We start from the raw sequence: 19,037 nt of genomic DNA on the forward strand, positions 1-19,037 counted from the left end.
AGTAGCCATTGACTTCCATAGCATGTTTTTCCCCCTACTGTTATGTGTTTAGGTTATTAAAGAGATGAGACATATATTTTGTATTCAACAGAAGAAATAAACTCATAATGGTTTGGAATCACATGGTGGGTAAATTGTTATTATTGCTGATAAAATAGCGTTTTTAAAAGTTAGTTATACCATAAGAAACAATTTCACATATTTTCCCAGTATTGTGCAGCCCTAGTAAAACTGTACTTTAAGGAAACATTGTAATTTTAATACACCCTTTTAAAGGTATTATTTACACAAATCATTCACTTTCCCTTCACTTGTTTCAAACTTGTGTGAGTTTCTTTCTCCGGAAGATATTTTGAAGTATTTTGGGAAAAGTAGCCATTGACTTCCATAGCATGTTTTCCCCCTACTGTTATGTGTTTAGGTTATTAAAGAGATGAGACATAATATAAAGTGAGCTCTGCTGGTGCTATGTGAAAATAAGAGAAACCACAACCAACGGATATGTAAAACAAAAATAGCCATTTATTAAACGATGATATAAAACAATGAATATAGAAGTTTAGAATGTGAATTAATTAATAACCCGATCAAACGAAAAACAGGAGTGTTGCCAAAGAAAAGAAATAAATAAAACAAAACATTCAAACTAAACCCCAACCCACTAAACTAACGAACCAAAGAAAGATGTCAAAACAAACCTGTAATCTTCAGTGGATCAGACGCTTAAACTAAACTACACCAACTCACCAAAACAAAATGACAGGGGTGGCAGCTACTCCATAACCTACCTAACAACAAAACACTATTCTATCATGAAAGTCAATGGCTGCCAGTTTCCAAAGTATCTTATTTTGTGTTAAATAATGAGTAAATTTTCATTTGTTGGTGAACTATACCTTTAACATGGATTATCCAAAATGCCTCAACACATTTAAAGTAAACTTGTTTTCTTGTGTTCTGCATTTTGTTTCGTGTCAGAGAGTGGATCAGTCCTGAAAGCTGTGAATTATAATGGAGAGATGGTCATTATGGAAGAGATTCAGCTATTTGAGCCCTCGGAGCCCATCAAGATACTGCGTCTTTCAAGCAGCAAGGTAATAAATAGATGTGTTAACAGATGTGTTTATTGCTCACTTGGCGGCATCGTGAGATTTTGTGTTGTGCAAGTTTGTACTGTTTCTTTCAGAAAGCTGAGTCAACTGTGACTCAATTGTTAACACATTGTGCTACATCAGAGCTTACCTAACATTTAGGAATTATTTTCATATTAATTTATATCCAGGTTCATAAGATCTCTTAGGCTCATTTATTTTATTTGATTAAAAATACTATAAATTGATTTAACAAATTGTTCTGTCTATGCTGACAATATTTCAAATTAAGTTTTCACATTTTCTTATTCCGTAACAACTTATTTTTTAAAATGGTGTACACTTTGGAAAAACTCTTCCACAGTTTACATGGAATTATTAAAATTCATTCATTAATTTTTAACCACTTTTCTGGGGTCGAGTTTCTGGGGTAGCAGTCTTAGGAGAGAACCCCAGACTTCCCTCTCCCCAGATACTTCCTCCAGCTCCTCTGAGGGGAATCCAGAGGCGTTCCTAGGTCAGCCGAGAGACATAGTCCCTCCAGGGTGAATCTCACGTTCCATCCTTCCCTCATTCGTGAACAAAACCCCAAGATACTAGAACTCCTCCACCTGGGGTAAGGACTTTCCTCCAACCTGGAGATGGCAAACCATCTTATTCTGGTGAAGCACCATGGCCTCGGACTTGGAGGGGCTGATTCTCATCCCAGCCATGTCACACTCAGCAGCAAACCGCCCCAGTGCATGCTGAAGGTCCATGTTGGATGAAGCCAACAGAACAACATCATCTGCGAATAACACAGATGAAATCCTGTGGTCCCCGGACCGAACCCCCTCTGGCGCAAGGCTGTGCTTTAAAATTCTGTCCATAAGTTATGAACAGAATTGGTGAAAGTGCAGCCCTGCCGGAGTCCAACATGCACTGGAAACAAGTCTGACTTATTGTCAGCAATGTAAATCAAACTCCTACTCTGCTCATACAGGGACAGAGTATGCCCAACCAGTCCACATGTGTTTTGTGGACTTGGAGTAAGCATTCGACTGTGTCCGTTGTGGCATTCTCTGGAGGGTGCTCTGGGAGTATGGGGTCAGAGGCGCTCTGTTAAGGGAAATATTCAAATGTATTTTATTAAATGGAGAAAATTTTAAGTGATTCACAATTTTAGCACACAAAATAATGGCTATGATATTGGCAAGACCCTCACCTGCTATTTGTTTGTGCGTATGTGTTTTGGTTTATTTATTAATTAACATCATTTATTAGTTAGAGTGCATATACATTTATATGCCATTATTATTTTTGTTTACATTTTGCTTGTATAGTAATGCTCTATTTGAACTATTTTTTCAATTCAATTCACCTTTATTTGTAAAGTGCTTTTACAATGAAGATTGTGTCAAGCAGCTTCACATAGAAGATTATAGTAAATTGAAATAGTGTCAGTTTAGTTTTCACAGTTTAAGTTCAGTTCAGTTTAGCTCAGTTCAGTGTGATTTAACAATGACTACTGAGAGTCCAAACACTGAAGAGCAAATCCAACCATGCACAGCTCTGCAGATCTGGAACCATGCAAGCCAGTGGCGACAGCGGCGAGGAAAAAACTTCACCAATTGATGAAAGAGAAGAATTAAACTACCTTGAGAGAAACCAGGCTCAGTTGGGCACGACCATTTCTCCTCTGGCCAAACGTCTTGTGCAGAGCCTTAGTCATGGTGCCGGAGGCTGGAAGCTGGACCTTAGCGAAGACTTGTCTGTCTCTGGAGCGTCACAGGAATCAGTCTCATGCACTCCACTCCTCCATGACCACCACAGCAGCTGCTCAGGATACGGCCTGGTCCAGGATTATGGAAATCTTGGCATCATCTCGTCGCTGGTCTTGGATCGAATCAGTGGCGCTGCATAGTCCTCGGGATGAGTATCCCCAGGTGGAAATAGAGAATAATTAGCGTAGCTGTTGTTCATAGTGTATATAAACGAGATGTAGAAACCTGCGTGGAGCACATTCATGTATCATACCGCTATGTGTATGCTTTACTAAAAAGAGGTTTTTAATCTAGTTTTGAATTGGGAGAAAGTGTCTTAGCCTCGGACATTATCAGGAAGGCTATTCCAGAGTTTAGGAGCCATAAATGAGAATTTGCAAAAAAGAAAGTCAATAAAAGGTTAAATAATTAAAAATACAAATGTGATCCTCGTATTTTTGTGGACAGTATGTAATACAACATCTCAACTACACAGAATGCAGATAGAACATTATAATTACAAGTCTCTTTTTGTTTCTTTTTCCTAATGTAAACCTTAATTTTCCTTAGTTTTGTACATCATTACTGTTTGTTATTTTAACATGCTGATTTGGTGTTATATTTTTAAGCAAGTCAAAATCAATGTGTTTTTAAATTTTCTAAAGAGATGTGAAATTATGTGTGATGTCATTCCAGAAGCAGCTGTATGTGGGTTCGGAGGTGGGCGTGGTTCAGCTGTCAATCAGTGAATGTGGGCAGTACCAGACGTGTCTGGACTGTGTTCTGGCCAGGGATCCGCACTGTGGCTGGGACCTCGATACTGAGCACTGTGCTACTATTAACAACATCCACAGAACCAGAAGCAGGTGAAAAGACAAAAATATTAACATAATTTAATATTTACATGGTCACACTTCACAATCAGGTTTCATTAGTTAATATATTTACTAACATGAAATATGAACAATACTTGTGCAGCATTTATTAATCATAGATTAACATTGATTAATGCATTATTAACATGTTTTTCATGTTTGTAAACATTAGTTTATGAACCCTAAGTTAACAAACTAATAACGAACAACTGTATTGTCATTAACTAACATGAACAAATACTGTAATAAATGTATTGTTCATTATTTTTTCATGTTGGTAAAATGCATTATTAAATTATTATTAAATAACATCCACTAATACAACCTTATTTTAAAGTGTAGCTAGAGCATGATATGTTGCTTTAAGAAAATTAAACCAGTTTTAAAACAATTTAAATGATTGCTAATAGCACACTGTTTTCATGTCACCGGTTTCAGCACCTTTCCCATGCAAAAAGTGTAGCTTGCTGTGATGTAAAACGTCTGCCATATTAAAGATGTATATATCATGAAAGATTTGTCTAGTATTTTATTTCTTAATTCTGTTATAAAATATAAATAATATTTAAGATAGAAATTGAATAATATAATATAAATAAAAGCTTAAAAATGGTGCTGAGCAAAGATTAATCATGATTAATCACATCCCAAATAAAAGATGTTTATGCTCAATTTTGATTATCGAATCAAAAAAATAAAATCGTCGATGCTGCCACGCCCCCATGTCACGTCAGCTTGGCTTGCCAAGCGGGAAAATAACAGGCTTGTTGAAGTGCTTGTTAAACTGCAGAAGCAGGAGACCCGTCGACAGAACTTAAACCCTCTCCTCTTTCAATGAAGTCGCCGGTGTGTAAGCATTTTGGATTTCCAGTGAGTTATGTTGACAACGTTCGTGTTGTCGACAAAAAAAACACAGTTTTGCAAGCTCTGCTATGTACGTATTATGTACGGTTCGTCCGATTGACAACACCGGCATCGCGATCCTCAGCCCGCACCCGTTGCAAATCAGCTCGCGAAAAGTACACACTCAGGCCCTGTTTACACTGTCTTTGTTTTTAAATGGCATTTTAGAACGACAACAATTTGACATCCACAGTGGCGTGTAGCATTTCTGAGCAGCCCTCCTTCCTCACTACCTCTGAAAATGCACATCACGTGACCACGCAGACACAGACGCACTCACATCCATGCGCTCGAGACAGCAGGTCCAGGCAGTCAGAGGACTGCTTCAATCTTTCACTCACTTGTACTTAGTCATTTTAGCGAACACCTCAGATACTGTTGACTGGTTCCTGTTGGTTTTGCATCTTTTTTACCAACGCCATTATAACGACACAGATCCCTGCCTATTCACAAGTCCCGCAGAAAAAGTGATTGACAGGTGGTAATTATGTGTGTATCTTGCCTTTTCATTTACTGTATGAATTATTTATGGGTAAAACAAAGACCATGCAGGTCAGGTAGTTTAAACGGTAGGCTACAAATAATTAAATGGTCATTAATTAATTAATTATTCATAATCAAAAATCGAATCGAATCGTGACTTTAGAATCGAAAATGTAATCGAATCGAGGATTTGGAGGATTGTGACACCCTTAATATATATATATATATATATATATATATATATATATATATATATATATATATATATATATATATATATATATATATAACTTTTGTTATATATGCAAAACAAACTTTTATTTTGTATGGTGTTTATCATGATTAATTTTCGCCCAGCATTACTTAATAAAGGAATGAAAATTTTGCTTTGTGGTATATTTATGCATATTACGATAATGACATTTTTAAAAACGCTTAATTTGATGAAATTACTTTTGACATAAACCCTTTTGGTGCGCATTAGCTGCATCATCATGGATGTAACATGAGGTTATCGCCTGTTTGAATATAGAAATTTCTATATTCAAAATGTCTTCTAGTAATGTAACGTTACACTATTACTAACGCTAGTATTTTCTGACTTGTTTTTTCCACAGCACTGTAATTCAAAGCTTAAATGATGGAGATGCCAGTCAATGTCCAGCAATAGGTAAATGAGATTTTAGACTGTGTGTTATGACTAAAACATTAAAGTCACCATGAACCAGAAGCTGGAACCATATGTGTTTTCGTATTGTGATGCAGTTCCTAAAGGAACAGAATATTAAATAAAAAAAGCAGGGGGTGTTGCTTGTGTGTTTGCTAAATGGATGCAGTAAAGTGGGCATTTCATTCAGAAAGGTCAGGGAAAGGTTTGGGAGAGTTATTACAACCTAACCTCCTCCTCTTCACCATTTCTGTTTGTTGTCATAGCGCTGTCAAACTCGACAGTTAAGGGGCGGTGGTGGTTATGTTAACCACACACAATACTTCTGACAGATGTCATCTGAGAATTTAACTGAAAACACACAGGAAGTGCATTTTAAGACTTCAACATTTTTAGAATTCAACAGAATTTTTTTTCTTAATGACAGGCACAAATGTAAACAAGCAATGTAAGCTAACAAAATCAATGTTCAATATGGTTAGCTCTGATTTCATGTCTACTTCGAATGTTACATCTACAACTTGTGTTACAGGTGTCAGTAAACCAGTCAACATCTCCTTTTACCATGGGAATACCGTGAAGCTGGGCTGCCAGCCTTATTCCAACCTGGCGCAGGTTGAATGGCAGTTAAACGGCGAGCCAATCAAACCATCAAACACCATCCAGATCCTCTCCGATGGCTTGATGATCTTCAACGCATCTTTGGACGCCACCGGCTACTACATCTGCAGCTCCATCGAGACCGTCTCCCAGCGCAAATACCAGACTCAGCATGTAGCGTATGATGTTAAGATGTGGTCCGAATCTGGAACCACAGCGTCACTTCATCATGTTAAGGAAAAAGAGCGCACCCTAGTGGCCATGGTGGTGATACTGTCACTAGTTCTAGCTGCATTGTTGATATGGAACCTGTACAAAGGCCATTTGTCTCTGCCATGTTTACACAGGAGGGTAAAAGACACGCAAAACAGGCACGAAGACGATGCTAACCAGGTTCAGCCACAGAGACTAGCATCATCGGTAGTGAACTTCAACAGCAACAACAACCACGCCAATGACCAGAGGTATTCCAGCTCTAGAGAAACAGACAGACTCTCGACCACTGCTGGGTCCACAGGTCAGATGTCACTGAAATACATAGATGATGAATCAGAGATTTGAGACTTGTTAATATGCTACTTCGCCATTTACATGCAGACCAAGCACACTAGTGCGGATTCCTCTTATGCAGCTTTTAACACTTGACTAAACTGTGGTTTTGACCCATTTTGTGTGTTTGAATAATCTCTACCTTTGGAAATAAAATAAAAAATGTCTATTTTACTTCCAAATGAAATTCTTACCAATGCTTATGCACAAAAAAAAAAACACGTTTTGGCAAGCCAGTGATGGACAAGTAAACAAATTAAGTACTTAAAAGTAAAACAGTGAAAGTAAAAGTGCAGATACCCTAATAAAAATTAAGTAAAGTGAAAGTATAAGTCCTTACAATATTATTTCTGTCAAAGTACAGATCTACTCGTTTTTTTTGTTTTGTTTGTTTTTTACTTATAAGTACTGATATAAGTACGTATGAATGTTTATTTTGAAGGAAAATTAAATTACCAAAACTTGTCATACATTCTCTAATAACCATACTGATAATCAGGGCCAGCCTTGTACATTTGGGGGCCCTAAGCAGAATAATTTCGGGGCCCTACCTTGCACTAAATAGTGAAGTATTGCCATTGCAAACCGACCCACAAAAAAACAACGACAAAACAATTAACATTAATGCAAAGATTGATCCATAAATAATAAAATCAATAAGCAAATCATATAAATCTGAAAAATATTTTTATAAAAAACATGAGGGAGGCAAAAAGTACTGGGTGAATGTTAATAACCAAACTCAAACTTTATTATTCCCTTTAGCCTGTTCTGTTCCTTACATTTGAGATGCAGTGTCCAGAGCTCATATTAAAGTATGATTAATTCAATCAGGGCATAACTTTTATAAATGTGTCTCAGGAAAAATATTACCAGTGTGCAAAGTATGTCAGTAAAAGACACTTCAGTATTTTTGCATTTCAATAAAATGCATTTTAGGCAAAAAAAAATAAATAAATAAATAAATAAAATAAAATGTTTTCAACAAGTAGATGTGATTTATTAATCTGTAATTGCCTATTTTTGACAAATGTGCTATTAGATTGTCTTTAACAGATCCTGCTAGCTTGCTGTTGATCATATGACCTTTACATGAAAACAATTTCAACTTTAATAAAATAGTTTTCATTATTTTCATTTATTTTCTATTTTTTATCATTAGTTTTTTTGTGAAAATGTGTACTATTTAAGTACTAAAGCACTGTCAATGAAGATAATTGTAAAATGTAGATAAAAACAATTTCAGCAAGGAAACTGCTTGCACCACTAGCGGGTTGTTAGGTCCCCCTAGTGCCGGCGGGGCCCTAAGCAGCCATTTAATTCGCTTATATGCAGTAGGCGTGGGCCGGTATTAGATACTGACCAGTCTATGATTCTGACGGTATAATAACCTTGGATAAAAAATATCACACTTTCGCGGTATTGCTCTAATACATATTATTTTTAAATGTCTGGGTAAAAAACAAACAAAAAATCCCCTTTGAAAACAATATGTTTTAATTTTTGAAAGATTTTAAATATTTTGGAGCAGCAAACATGTCAGGCTAAATAATTCAAATGAATCAACTTCACCTGTCTTAATTTGTTTCAAAAACGCTGATTTCTTCACAATTTAAAATGGCATCTTTGGATATTTTTCCTGCTGGAGATACTGTTGTCCTAAAAAACAAAAACAAACCAAAAAAAGTAAATAAAATATCTTACACATAACTTAGGAATGGTATTACGGAAAATTTACAGCTCAATCTGGCCAAGAACCACCAAAATAACACCACTGGCAGCTCTTTTGGTCAGCCAATATCTATTTGCATGGAGAAAGCATAAACTGCTTTTTAGATTACTTTTTAACACCTTAAACTGAACATAAATGCTGTAAGTAATGAAAATAAAGTTTATAAGAACTACTGTGAAGTTCAGTCTTTCACATGTTTGCATAGAAAAACAATGGAAAAGGGACAAAGTGGATTACATAATTATATATAAGAGCAATAAAAGTGTAGGTGTGAAAGCACCCTTAGACTCTCCGTTTTTGATTTTCCTTTTTATATAAACAATTGTGCCCCTTGATCTGTTGTATAAACATAATATCACACTCGTAGCAATGAGATATGGCTGTACATCAGCACTGGTGAAAGAAGTGCCTCAGTGTCTAACCAGTGCTGATATACAGCCATATCGCACTGCTACGAGTGTGATATTATGTTTATACAACAGATCAAGGGGCACAATTGTTTATATAAAAAGGAAAATCAAAAACGGAGAGTCTTAGGGTGCTTTCACACCTACACTTTTGTTTCGGAACCTGTCTCGTTTACCCATTAGCGCGGTTCGTTTGGCATATGTGAAACCAGCAATTGATCTCGCATCCGCGCCAAATCAATCGCTCCAAGATCGCTTGAATGAGGTGGTCTCGGCTCGATTGAAACGAACTCTGGAGCGGTTCGATTGCAGTGAGAAAGCTATCCAATCCGAGCTCGGTTATATCACAGTGTTTTATGGATATGTAATAGGCATACGGCTATATGAAGAGAGAATTATGAGTAGAGCAGGAAGATTCGCGAGTGTCCGGATGCCCGCAAACGAATGATAATCTCCCGATTATCTCGTGTCATCCTCCCGGTCCTCAAATAGGCTACGTCGCGCACCCTTCTCACCCCTCCCCACCACATCTCTCCTCACTCTTCAGACACGTCGCGCACACCTTGTCAATCACCACCAAACCACCACCTCCCCTGACAGCTGAACAGGACTCTGCAAAATAAACCCTGACACTCTGACCAATGCGAGGAGAGTTTACTCACACGTGACTTGTTTTAGCTCTTTTGGTCCGATTAGAAACTTTGCAGTGTAAAAGTGAACCGCTCCAAGAGCAAAGAGCAACAATGTATCATTTGTAATCTCTGTTTCGGAACAACTGAATCGATTCACAGGTGTGAAAGCACCCTAAGACTCTTTTGCAATAGGAACTACTTTCTTCCGCCATTCATTCACATCTGCAGCTGACGTCAGAACAGCAGAAGCCGTTACTAATTCACCAACATCGCTTTAGAGCTAGTGTTTGAATGATTCTCTATAGAGTAATGTATAAAGTGATGACAAAACAGCTGATTTTGCTCACACTTTAAGATTATGAGGCTGAACGTGACATGAAATGCCATCCGTCTACAGAGATTTCTCCCTACAGTCTATTACAGTATTTCCCTGTTGCTGTCGGTATTGTGATGGGTGCCAGGTGTACCAGCATTTACCCGGAGACTTTAAGGAATAAAAACAGGAGACAGAAACTATTTCGCTCTTCCTATTGGCCTGTATGCATTTCTCCCAAGTGCTGTTGACTACATACATGCCAGTCAACGACAATGAGTAGGCAAAAGGAAAAGAAAGACACTTAAACATCCGTCGCAAAATAAAATGTTACATTATTAGCGACTATCACACACTTGTCCTCAGAGCTCGCCAGAACTGAACTGAGCTGCCATACATGCCTGCTTACATCTCAAAGGTAAAACAACCACAGGAATAGTCCTCTTAAAGGGGACATTAATACACAATGTATATCAAACATTAAGCAACCATTACAACATCACAATAATAACCTAGAAAAAAGCAGCGCAATCACTAACTTACCAGACTGCTGTTGTGTTTGCGATAAGGAGGGACGAGGCTGAATCCAACTTCTTTTTCGCAGCTTCTTATTAACTCTATCCAGTCCACCTTAAAAACCGTGACGCTTTCGTTTTTCAGCTTCTTATTCAAGCTCAAGAAAACACACAACAGTTTTAATCTTCTAAACAAGGGCTTATTATGCGGTTCTGTTGCCATCTTGTGGATCGACAACGACAAACGTCTTTGACTAATGGACACCGATGATCTCTCAGAAATGATAAATATTTTAAAATAGGCACTATCCTTATGAATAAACTGCATAGATGCAGTCTAAACAACTACATTCTTGACTAAAATAGCCTCAAAGGTACATTTTGTAGTCTAACAGCAGTAATATTTGTCAAACTGTAGTCTCTCTGCTGTTTGCTGCCTGTATGTGAGTGGAGTTATACACAAAGGTAAATGTTGAAAAGGGCTTTGTGTGCTGTTATAGGCAAAATATTGCACGGCTATCAGCCAATCAGATTCAAGAACCAGACAGAACTGTTGTAGAAATATACATTAGGGCTGCACAATATATCGTTTCAGCATCGATATCGCAATGATCTGCAATGTGATTGGGATTATAGTTGACCAGACATTACAGTTAACATAGCGGAGTCATTTTAAATTATTTTTCCCTCAAGAGTTTTTAATAAAAACATTATTATTATTATTATACAGTGATTTAGTTTTTGTTTTGAATACTGTTTGACTCCCCGGAAAATCATAAATCGTTTATTTGTATCTGTTGTATTTAACTTTGCTTGTCATTTTTAAAATCATACTAGCATGTATATGGAATAAAATCACTGTCATAAATATTCACATCGATCACAACGGCGCGCCTGCTGGGCACTCAGAGCCCCCACACACCGTATCAGGTAAGAGTTTTGTTATTCCTTCTTTGAGAAATGTCCGTCATGAGCTGTAATAAAGGTTGAGACTTAATGAGGTTCATTTTTACAGTGTTTCTTGGACATTTTACAGAATAAAAATTAAGAATGGGCCGAGGACAGCGAGCGCAGTATGAGTGAATCACTGAACACTGTTAACTATAACATGACATCTGTTGATTAAGTCACCGTTGTGATCGATGACTCTCGCTTTTTTATTAATGCCTGTGACAGCGGTGACGTAATTTTGACAGTGGAGTGTCGCTGTTTAATTCGTACTCGAATCAGGACTTCGTGTCCGTGGTAAAACTGTATTTCGTGTTTGTAAAGTACACCCATCTTAAATTTATCAGTCATGTACAAACAGACAAAGAAAGTGTCGTATCTGTGTCTGTTCTAATCACAGATTTTGGAATTGTACCCTCGTAAAATTACGAGTATGTTCCTTTTTCCTTTATGATTTTATAATTACGGATGCGTGAATTTTATTTACTCACGAAATATTTATGACAGTGATTTTATTCCATACATGTAAGTATATGTGTAGTACATATATACATGTACATACAGAATCGTCCCAATTGATTTAAAATGATATATATTGCAATATATATGGCAGTAAATGAAAATATTGCAGTGTCATCTTTTTTTCCCAATATCGTGAAGCCCTAATAAACATATACAGTGCTCAACACCCCATTTTGAAAATGAATATTTTTCTCCATTTCTCAGTGGATATGGCTACTATATATTGGTGCATTGGAACAAAACAGATTAATTAAACAGATATATTTATAAAAATTATATTTGAATCCATTTCTATTTAGAAATGGAAAGATAATACATTTAAATTCATGCAAAATAAAATTACAAACTACAACATTTCAACAAAATTGTATACATTTTTTGCTTCTCTTGATTTTTGCTATTTTTGAAAATGTTGTTTAATTTTTTTCCCCTTATATATATATATTTGGGCTACTAAATTTTAAACCATTATTGCAAGATATTCTTTTAGATTAGCTCCAGGTTTGGCTTCAGTACTGACTAATCTAATGTATATGCACAAATGTAATATTGTAAAGCTTCCTATAGAAAATATGAATTTAAATGAGAGATTTGTGAGGGGTGTACTCATATATGCTGAGCACTGTATAGAATTTAATTTGCATATATTTCCTCTTTCCTTGCTACCAAGTGCCTCAAACAAACTTTGTATCGAATCCACTGATTAGTTTTGGTTCTTCAGAAGTTCTCATTTGTCAACATGTTGTTTCCAGGTGGACTGATTAAACTTTAGAGCCTGAAATCGTTTCAATGGACTATTCAGATTCTTTCTTGAGGCTTTTAGTAATGTTCTCATGATTTAGGGATACCCCTCTGGCAAAAATGACACACACTTTCTTGTTAAAACCTGCTGTGGGTGTTGCCTCAAACCCAAGTATGTTGCCTTTAAAGGCAATCCAACATGGCCAAGAATGAACTTCCTGCATCTTCAGGCTGCAAAAATGTGTTGAATGTCTGCATCTAAACTTTTAAGCAACTTGTGTTTTATGAAAAGTGCTGCAGATGCTAATATTTTAACAATACCACATTTGCAATGAAACAACAACAATAAATGTTTGGAAGCTTTGAGTAAAAATGAGCAAACAATCTTTAATGACTCATTTCAATTACACAAAATACAAGAAATTAATTTTTTAAGGAATACTTAAATGGATAGTTCAACCAAATCTTTCAATTACGTAACAAATTCCCCTCCCTTGTGTATTTTTAAACCTTTGAGTTTCTTTTTTCTTTAGTTTTGAACAAATAAATGTGATTAAATGATGATAGGTTTTATTTTTGGTTTAACTATCCCTTTAAACACTGTTTCTCGACCACGTTCCTGGAGGACCACCAGCTCTGCACATTTTCTATGCCTCCTTAACCAAACACACCTGATTCAAATCATCAGCAGAGACTGAAAGACCTGTTATGTGTGTAACAGACAAACGAGACATCTAAAACATGCAGTGTTGGTGGTCCTCTAGGAATGTGGTTGAGAAGCACTGCTTTAAAACAATTAGCATGGTCTCAAATGCAAGCTGAGTGCTTGGAAATCGGAAAAAGTCGAAATATTTAGGTCTGCGCCAGTGAAAACCTGCTTTTCCACTATCAGCAGATGTATGTGGCGTTAATAAACAGTCTGTGTTTGTGGTTTTACATCGACCCTAATGTTACAGCTTCTTCTCTAACACGACTCAACCGTTCTCAGATCATCCTCTTCATCGTCTGTAGCGATACCTCTTAAAGTGGAACCACAGCTGAAAGATTCCATTAGCGAACTGGCAGCGGAAACCATGGCGATGTGAATATTCCCACTCGCGGTTGACGATTTTAAAGGCGATGTCTTCATACGGTGGTCCGGCATGAAAGCGCAGAATCCCGAAGTCTTTATTGTCGGGACAGGGCTCCAGGAAGTACTGCGGAGTCGAGCGCTTGTCGATGAGGTCGGGGTAGAAGATGTTGAACTTGTAGCCCTGGACGATCTTGGGCGGCGGGTTATCGAAGTCGTAATGCGTCTGGTTGTATTTGTTCCACTCGAAGCCGGTGTGAACGCGGTTGAAGAAGCGGGGTTTGCGTGGACGGTATTTGTCGGCCCACAGGTACATTTTCCCAGTCAAAGGCATTTCGACGCTGAACTGAGCCTCGTCACCGCCCATGCCCTCTTTAGCCCGACGCACAAATAAATCCTCAGCACTTTCACTTGCATCACCTGTGTTCAGGAAACACAATGAAAGCTGGTATTAGCATCGTCATATAAATGAACAGCCCAGGTGGAGTTTTAAAGTGGACCTATCATGCCCCTTTTTACAAGATGCCAAATAAGTCTCTGATGTCCCCAGAGTGTGTATGTGACATTTCAGCTCAAAATACCCCACAAATAATGTTTCAGAAGTCTTTAAAACTGCCTCTTTCAGGATTTGATCAAAATTGTGCTGATTTGGTGACTGTCGCTTTAAATTCAAATGAGATTGTGCTCTTTTCAAAAGAGGGTGGAGCTACAAACACCTGTGTCAGCATAGCAGTAGATTCAAAAGAAGATAAATGTTCTTGTTTGGGTGTTCTGAGGTAATTAGCATGTCGTGTGCGCATTGTATGTGCGTGCAAACCGCATTACTCCCTTCGAAATAATGAAAAATAACGAAAAGACGTGATATAGGCTGCATTTACACTGCAGATCTTGATGATCAATTCCAATTTTGTGATTGTACCTGACTTTTTGAAGGACCCGCTTCATCTTTTAAAAGTGACTTCTTTCTGATGTCTGCATTTTCAAAGGCGCAATAACCTGACTTAAAAAAAAAAAAGCGGGCGCTGACTGGCAGCTAATAAAAGAGCGCTCTTTCCTCCAGGCCTGTATTTAATCTGTTCGCGGCATTACATTTTTTAATTTTCTTTTTGACAAAATGTTTTGCTATTGTTTATGATAGAAAAGTTCTCATTTGGTCAACTTCCTTTAATCTAGGCTTTTTTAAAGATGCTGTATGTAAGTTTTTGACTCTTCTAAAGCATTAAATACCATCATATGTTTGCAGATATTTAAGAAACGTATCAAGTGAACATTCTTGTTTATCTGAAAAGCAATGCTGAAGTCAGATATTCTGTTACGTGCTGGAACGGCAGTCTTTGTTTTGGTTCTTTTAACCCACCCCCTACCACTTTAGCCAATTATATTTCAGCACTCCAGGTTGCCTTGGTAAAAAACAGCGTATTTAATTCGTTCATTCAGAGAGTCTCTCAAAGCATGCGTCTGTGACCAAAATGCGACCTACGGTGAACAGTAGCAGACTCCGAAATAAGACGCAGATTCAGAGTTCCACATGAGGTTATTAATTAGCAAATAATATAAATATTACGAGAGTAAACATTAGGTGAGCAGGTTACATTGTAACCCCGTGTCCTAACAACATGCTACGTGACGAGATTTGCAGTGATTAGCAATTTGGCTGTTTGCACCAGACGAAAAACGACAGAAATTTAAATACAGCCATTCAGAAGCACAGAATATGCACTCACTCACGAAATGATAAGGTTTATGATCTAATTAATACATATTAAACCTCTTTAACTTAATTAAATGTACATGCTGAATCACTGATATGTGTTGGATTACACTAAGTCACAGTTCTAAAGTTTAATTTCAAACATTTTATTTTATTTTCAAGATCTGAGGTGAACTATCTGCTGCTGCTTTCAGTAGTATGGCAATAAATGTCATGTAAAATGGCATTCAAACTCACATTAGTAGCATTTAACACTGAATAAAGCACATGAGCTGTACCCGAGGTGATAATTGTCAGTTTTCTGTTGTTCAGCTGTGAGAAATAGAAGCTGTTTCTATTATATTAATTCGAGGTATTGGTTAGAACAAAAACTCCTTTTAAGATGTTGCCTTTAGTTAGAACACAACTTAAATCAGTCTTTAGGCTCGACAGTCAGACTCCCCCCTTTTGGTTCTCACTCTGGCAACCTGCGCTTACGTTTGTTTTGATCCAGGAATGCAATACCTAGTTTAATCACTGGGTGTCAAAATTACATACCGCACCTTTAAACAGTTTTTTCATGGCATGATTTATGTATATGATGTATGCAATAGTTAATATTGTTTACATGGCAGAGGTTGTGCTCTCTCTCTTATGTCACTCGCTCGCTCGCTCACTCATTAACATGCTTAAATACTTTTGCTAAATGACAATATAAAGGCTTTTTTCTGTCCTCGTATATGAGATTTTAGGTTTGGGACTCTGCTGAAGTCTATTCTAAAATGAAAGCATCAAAGTTGACGTCATTCGCTACTGTTTTTTTTATGATTCGCAACTCGCATTGACAGCTGAAAATCCGACCTGCCTGCTATCAAATTAAGACATATATCTGATTCATTTTGGATAAATTTTCACATATGAACGAGTCCTGAATCTTATCTGAGTAAATTGGAATCCATGTGATTTTTTTTTCCTGCTTACACGTACGTGAGCTATATCCGGAATTGGGTCACTTAAACCATGCAGTACAAAAGCAGTCTTAAGTCACTGACATTATCTTCAGCAGGTATGGTGTGAAAACTCTAATGGCGGACGGCTGCTTCTCACTCAGGGCTGTTTATGCTAATGAGGGAGAGGTCATTTCTAATGAGCGGGGCTTTCCCACTCTAATGAGATGTACAAACTGAGAATGTCAATCAAAGTGTTTCTGCAGGCAGTTTTTATGTGATAATTAATTTTTAATCATTAAAGGCTGGCTGTATTCACACACTGTTGCCTCACAACTGTGTTTGAACCCCTTATAAAGTGATTTCTGCATAATCGGTCCCCTTTAAAAGCATGTGTTGCAGTTAGATGGTGTACATGAGCGATACGCACCGGTCACCTGCATCTGCCTGCGGGCCAACAGGAGTCTCTGCAGGTCCTCCTCCTCCGCGATGATGTGTGTGTCCAGCGGCAGCTCCGAGTTCTGCAGGAGTGTGGGACTGTAGCGGCCGGAGTCATACTCAGCCTGACTCTGCTGGATCAGATCCTCCTCTGTCAACACGGCCTCCGGGGCTTCATCTTTCTCTCCCTCCTCCTCCTCTCCTTTCTTCTCCTCCTCAGGACTGCTCCTTCCAGAACGCTCAGCCTCTTCTCCACCCGTCCTCCTGCTCCGTCTGTCTTCATCTTCCTCTCTGTCTCGCTGCTGAGAAGAGCTGCCCGCCTCTTCGTCTCCAGACCCCGCTTCTCTAGAGCTGCTGGGAAATATAACCAATGAATCACATTTAAGGTATGTTTGCAATGCAATTTGTTTTATTATTTAGGAGTTGGAGATAAAATCGTGGTGTATGTTTCATTTTATACATAGTTGAATTATTAGCCCCTCTTTTTAATTTTAATAACTCATTTCTAATCACTGATTTCTTTTATCTTTGCCATGATGACAGTACAGAATTTTTGACTAGATATTTTCAAGATACTAGTATTCAGCTTAAAGTGACAATTAAATTAGGCATGTCCCGATCAGGTTTTGTTTCCCTCGAGTCATTTAATTGATTATCTACCAATACCGAAACCCAATCCGATACTTTTATAATACATTTAAAAAATTCAAATCGAGGTTCTTGGTGCTCCATAAGCATAAGAAATACAGAGTTCTCTACAAAGGCGAATCATTTGTGCTATCTTGGCTATGATGTCCTGTGCTGTTGTCACAGGGCATATTTTCTCTCCTCTTCAAACCTCCTGCAGTGTGAGCGGACTCGTCTTCGGTTGGGTTTCCTTGCTAAACTCACTGTATTGTGTCGGGTGTGTGTTTTAAGGGTGCCTTATCAAGTTTGTTGTGTTAAAATGTAGCCTTTTCCTTTCCACCTCTTGCAATCCCAAGTTTACATATCTCACAGTTAGCTATGGCAATGTTGTCGTCATCAACTGTACATTACCCCCGGACCGCAGACATACTCGCCCTTTTCAGCTTCAAGCTGCTTAAGTCTTCTACTTTGCTGGCATTTAACCAATAGTGTCTCTGCAACAAAGTAATGTCATGCCACATGCGTTGCTGTTTCTGTGTGAGTCAAGAAAGAAGTCTAACTCTGTGACACCGCATAACCATAGATGTTAAAAAATAATCACATATATATATATATTGTTGAGTCCTAATCGGGAGGTAACGTCTGATTCCGATAGAATCTGAAACCGCATGATCGGGTCCGATTTCATATCACGTGATCGGATCTGGAAATCCCTGATTTAGGGCGTACTCACACTTTGTACAGTTGCCTTGAACTGGGCCAAAGCACGCTTGTCCCCCCTACCGTCTCCCCTGACGGCCCGCACTCACATTACATTAGGGCCTGGGCACGCCTACGTCATCTATACTGCGCTGTTCAGTAGAGAAGCGCTCTTGCTCAGCAAATGACGCTTGTCCCCCCTGGTTTAGTCGTTTGATATGAAATGACACGCAGTCAAATATTTCGCCGAACAGGTCAGCCACTTTTGACCCTCATAAACTATCATGAAGTCCTCGTGCTGCAGGAATTAGGAGGTTTGCTGAAGGCGCAGCTATCGTGCAGTGAGTTCATTGAACAGTAAGAACGATTAATAAATCCATATGAAACCTTAAAAGTCACGTCTCGTCTTCAGTTTCGGGCTCAGGCGCGCTTTGCACTCACAGTACAAGCGTACCGCGCCAAAGCCTAAGTGAACTGCACTCTGGCACACCTCTTCCAACTGGGCCAGGGCCCGCCAAGTGAACTGTGCATGAGCCAGATTCAGAGCACTCACACTTTTCAATTGAACCGGGAAACGGGCCTTGGCACGGTTCGGATAGCATAGTGTTAGTAGGCCCTTAAAGGCTTAACTAGGTTAATTAGGCAAGTCATTATATAATGATGGGTTGTTCTGTGGACATTCGGGAAAAACAAACCTTGCCCAAGGGGGCTAATAATATTGACCTAAAAAGTTACCAAAAAATTTTAAATTGCTTTTATTCTAGCTGAAATAAACAAATAAAACTCTCCAGAAGAAAAAATTTAAGGAAATACTGTGGAAAATGACTTGCTCTGTTAAACGTCATTT

General features: G+C 38.1%; 2 protein-coding genes and 1 long non-coding RNA gene across 6 annotated transcripts in view; 2 read left to right on the forward strand and 1 right to left on the reverse strand.

Annotated features, from left to right (window-relative positions):
• sema4e (semaphorin 4e) overlaps nt 1-7,089 on the forward strand; it is a 34,223-nt gene extending 27,134 nt beyond the window's left edge. For both annotated transcript variants that reach the window (NM_001083865.2, NM_131049.2), the window contains 4 exon segments: nt 979-1,094; nt 3,530-3,699; nt 5,712-5,764; nt 6,294-7,089. In NM_001083865.2, the coding sequence (NP_001077334.2) occupies nt 979-1,094; nt 3,530-3,699; nt 5,712-5,764; nt 6,294-6,922 (968 nt within the window). In that variant the 3' untranslated portion in view covers nt 6,923-7,089.
• The window catches only part of cactin, a 465,667-nt gene that overhangs the window by 434,398 nt on the left and 12,232 nt on the right, over nt 1-19,037 (reverse strand). The window contains 2 exon segments of one of the 3 annotated variants that reach the window (NM_001423826.1): nt 13,088-14,209; nt 16,857-17,215. In NM_001423826.1, coding sequence (NP_001410755.1) covers nt 13,719-14,209; nt 16,857-17,215 — 850 coding nt within the window. In that variant the 3' untranslated portion in view covers nt 13,088-13,718. 3 annotated transcript variants of the gene reach the window in all.
• On the forward strand, nt 9,262-14,210 carry LOC147846509 (uncharacterized). Its single transcript, XR_015479103.1, has 3 exons — nt 9,262-11,324; nt 11,965-12,666; nt 12,732-14,210. It is a non-coding gene; the product is annotated as an uncharacterized LOC147846509 (long non-coding RNA).

The sequence above is a fragment of the Danio rerio genome, chromosome 2 (genome assembly GCF_052040795.2).
Source record: "Danio rerio strain M-AB ecotype USA chromosome 2, GRCz13ab, whole genome shotgun sequence".
NCBI classification, from domain to species: domain Eukaryota; kingdom Metazoa; phylum Chordata; class Actinopteri; order Cypriniformes; family Danionidae; genus Danio; species Danio rerio.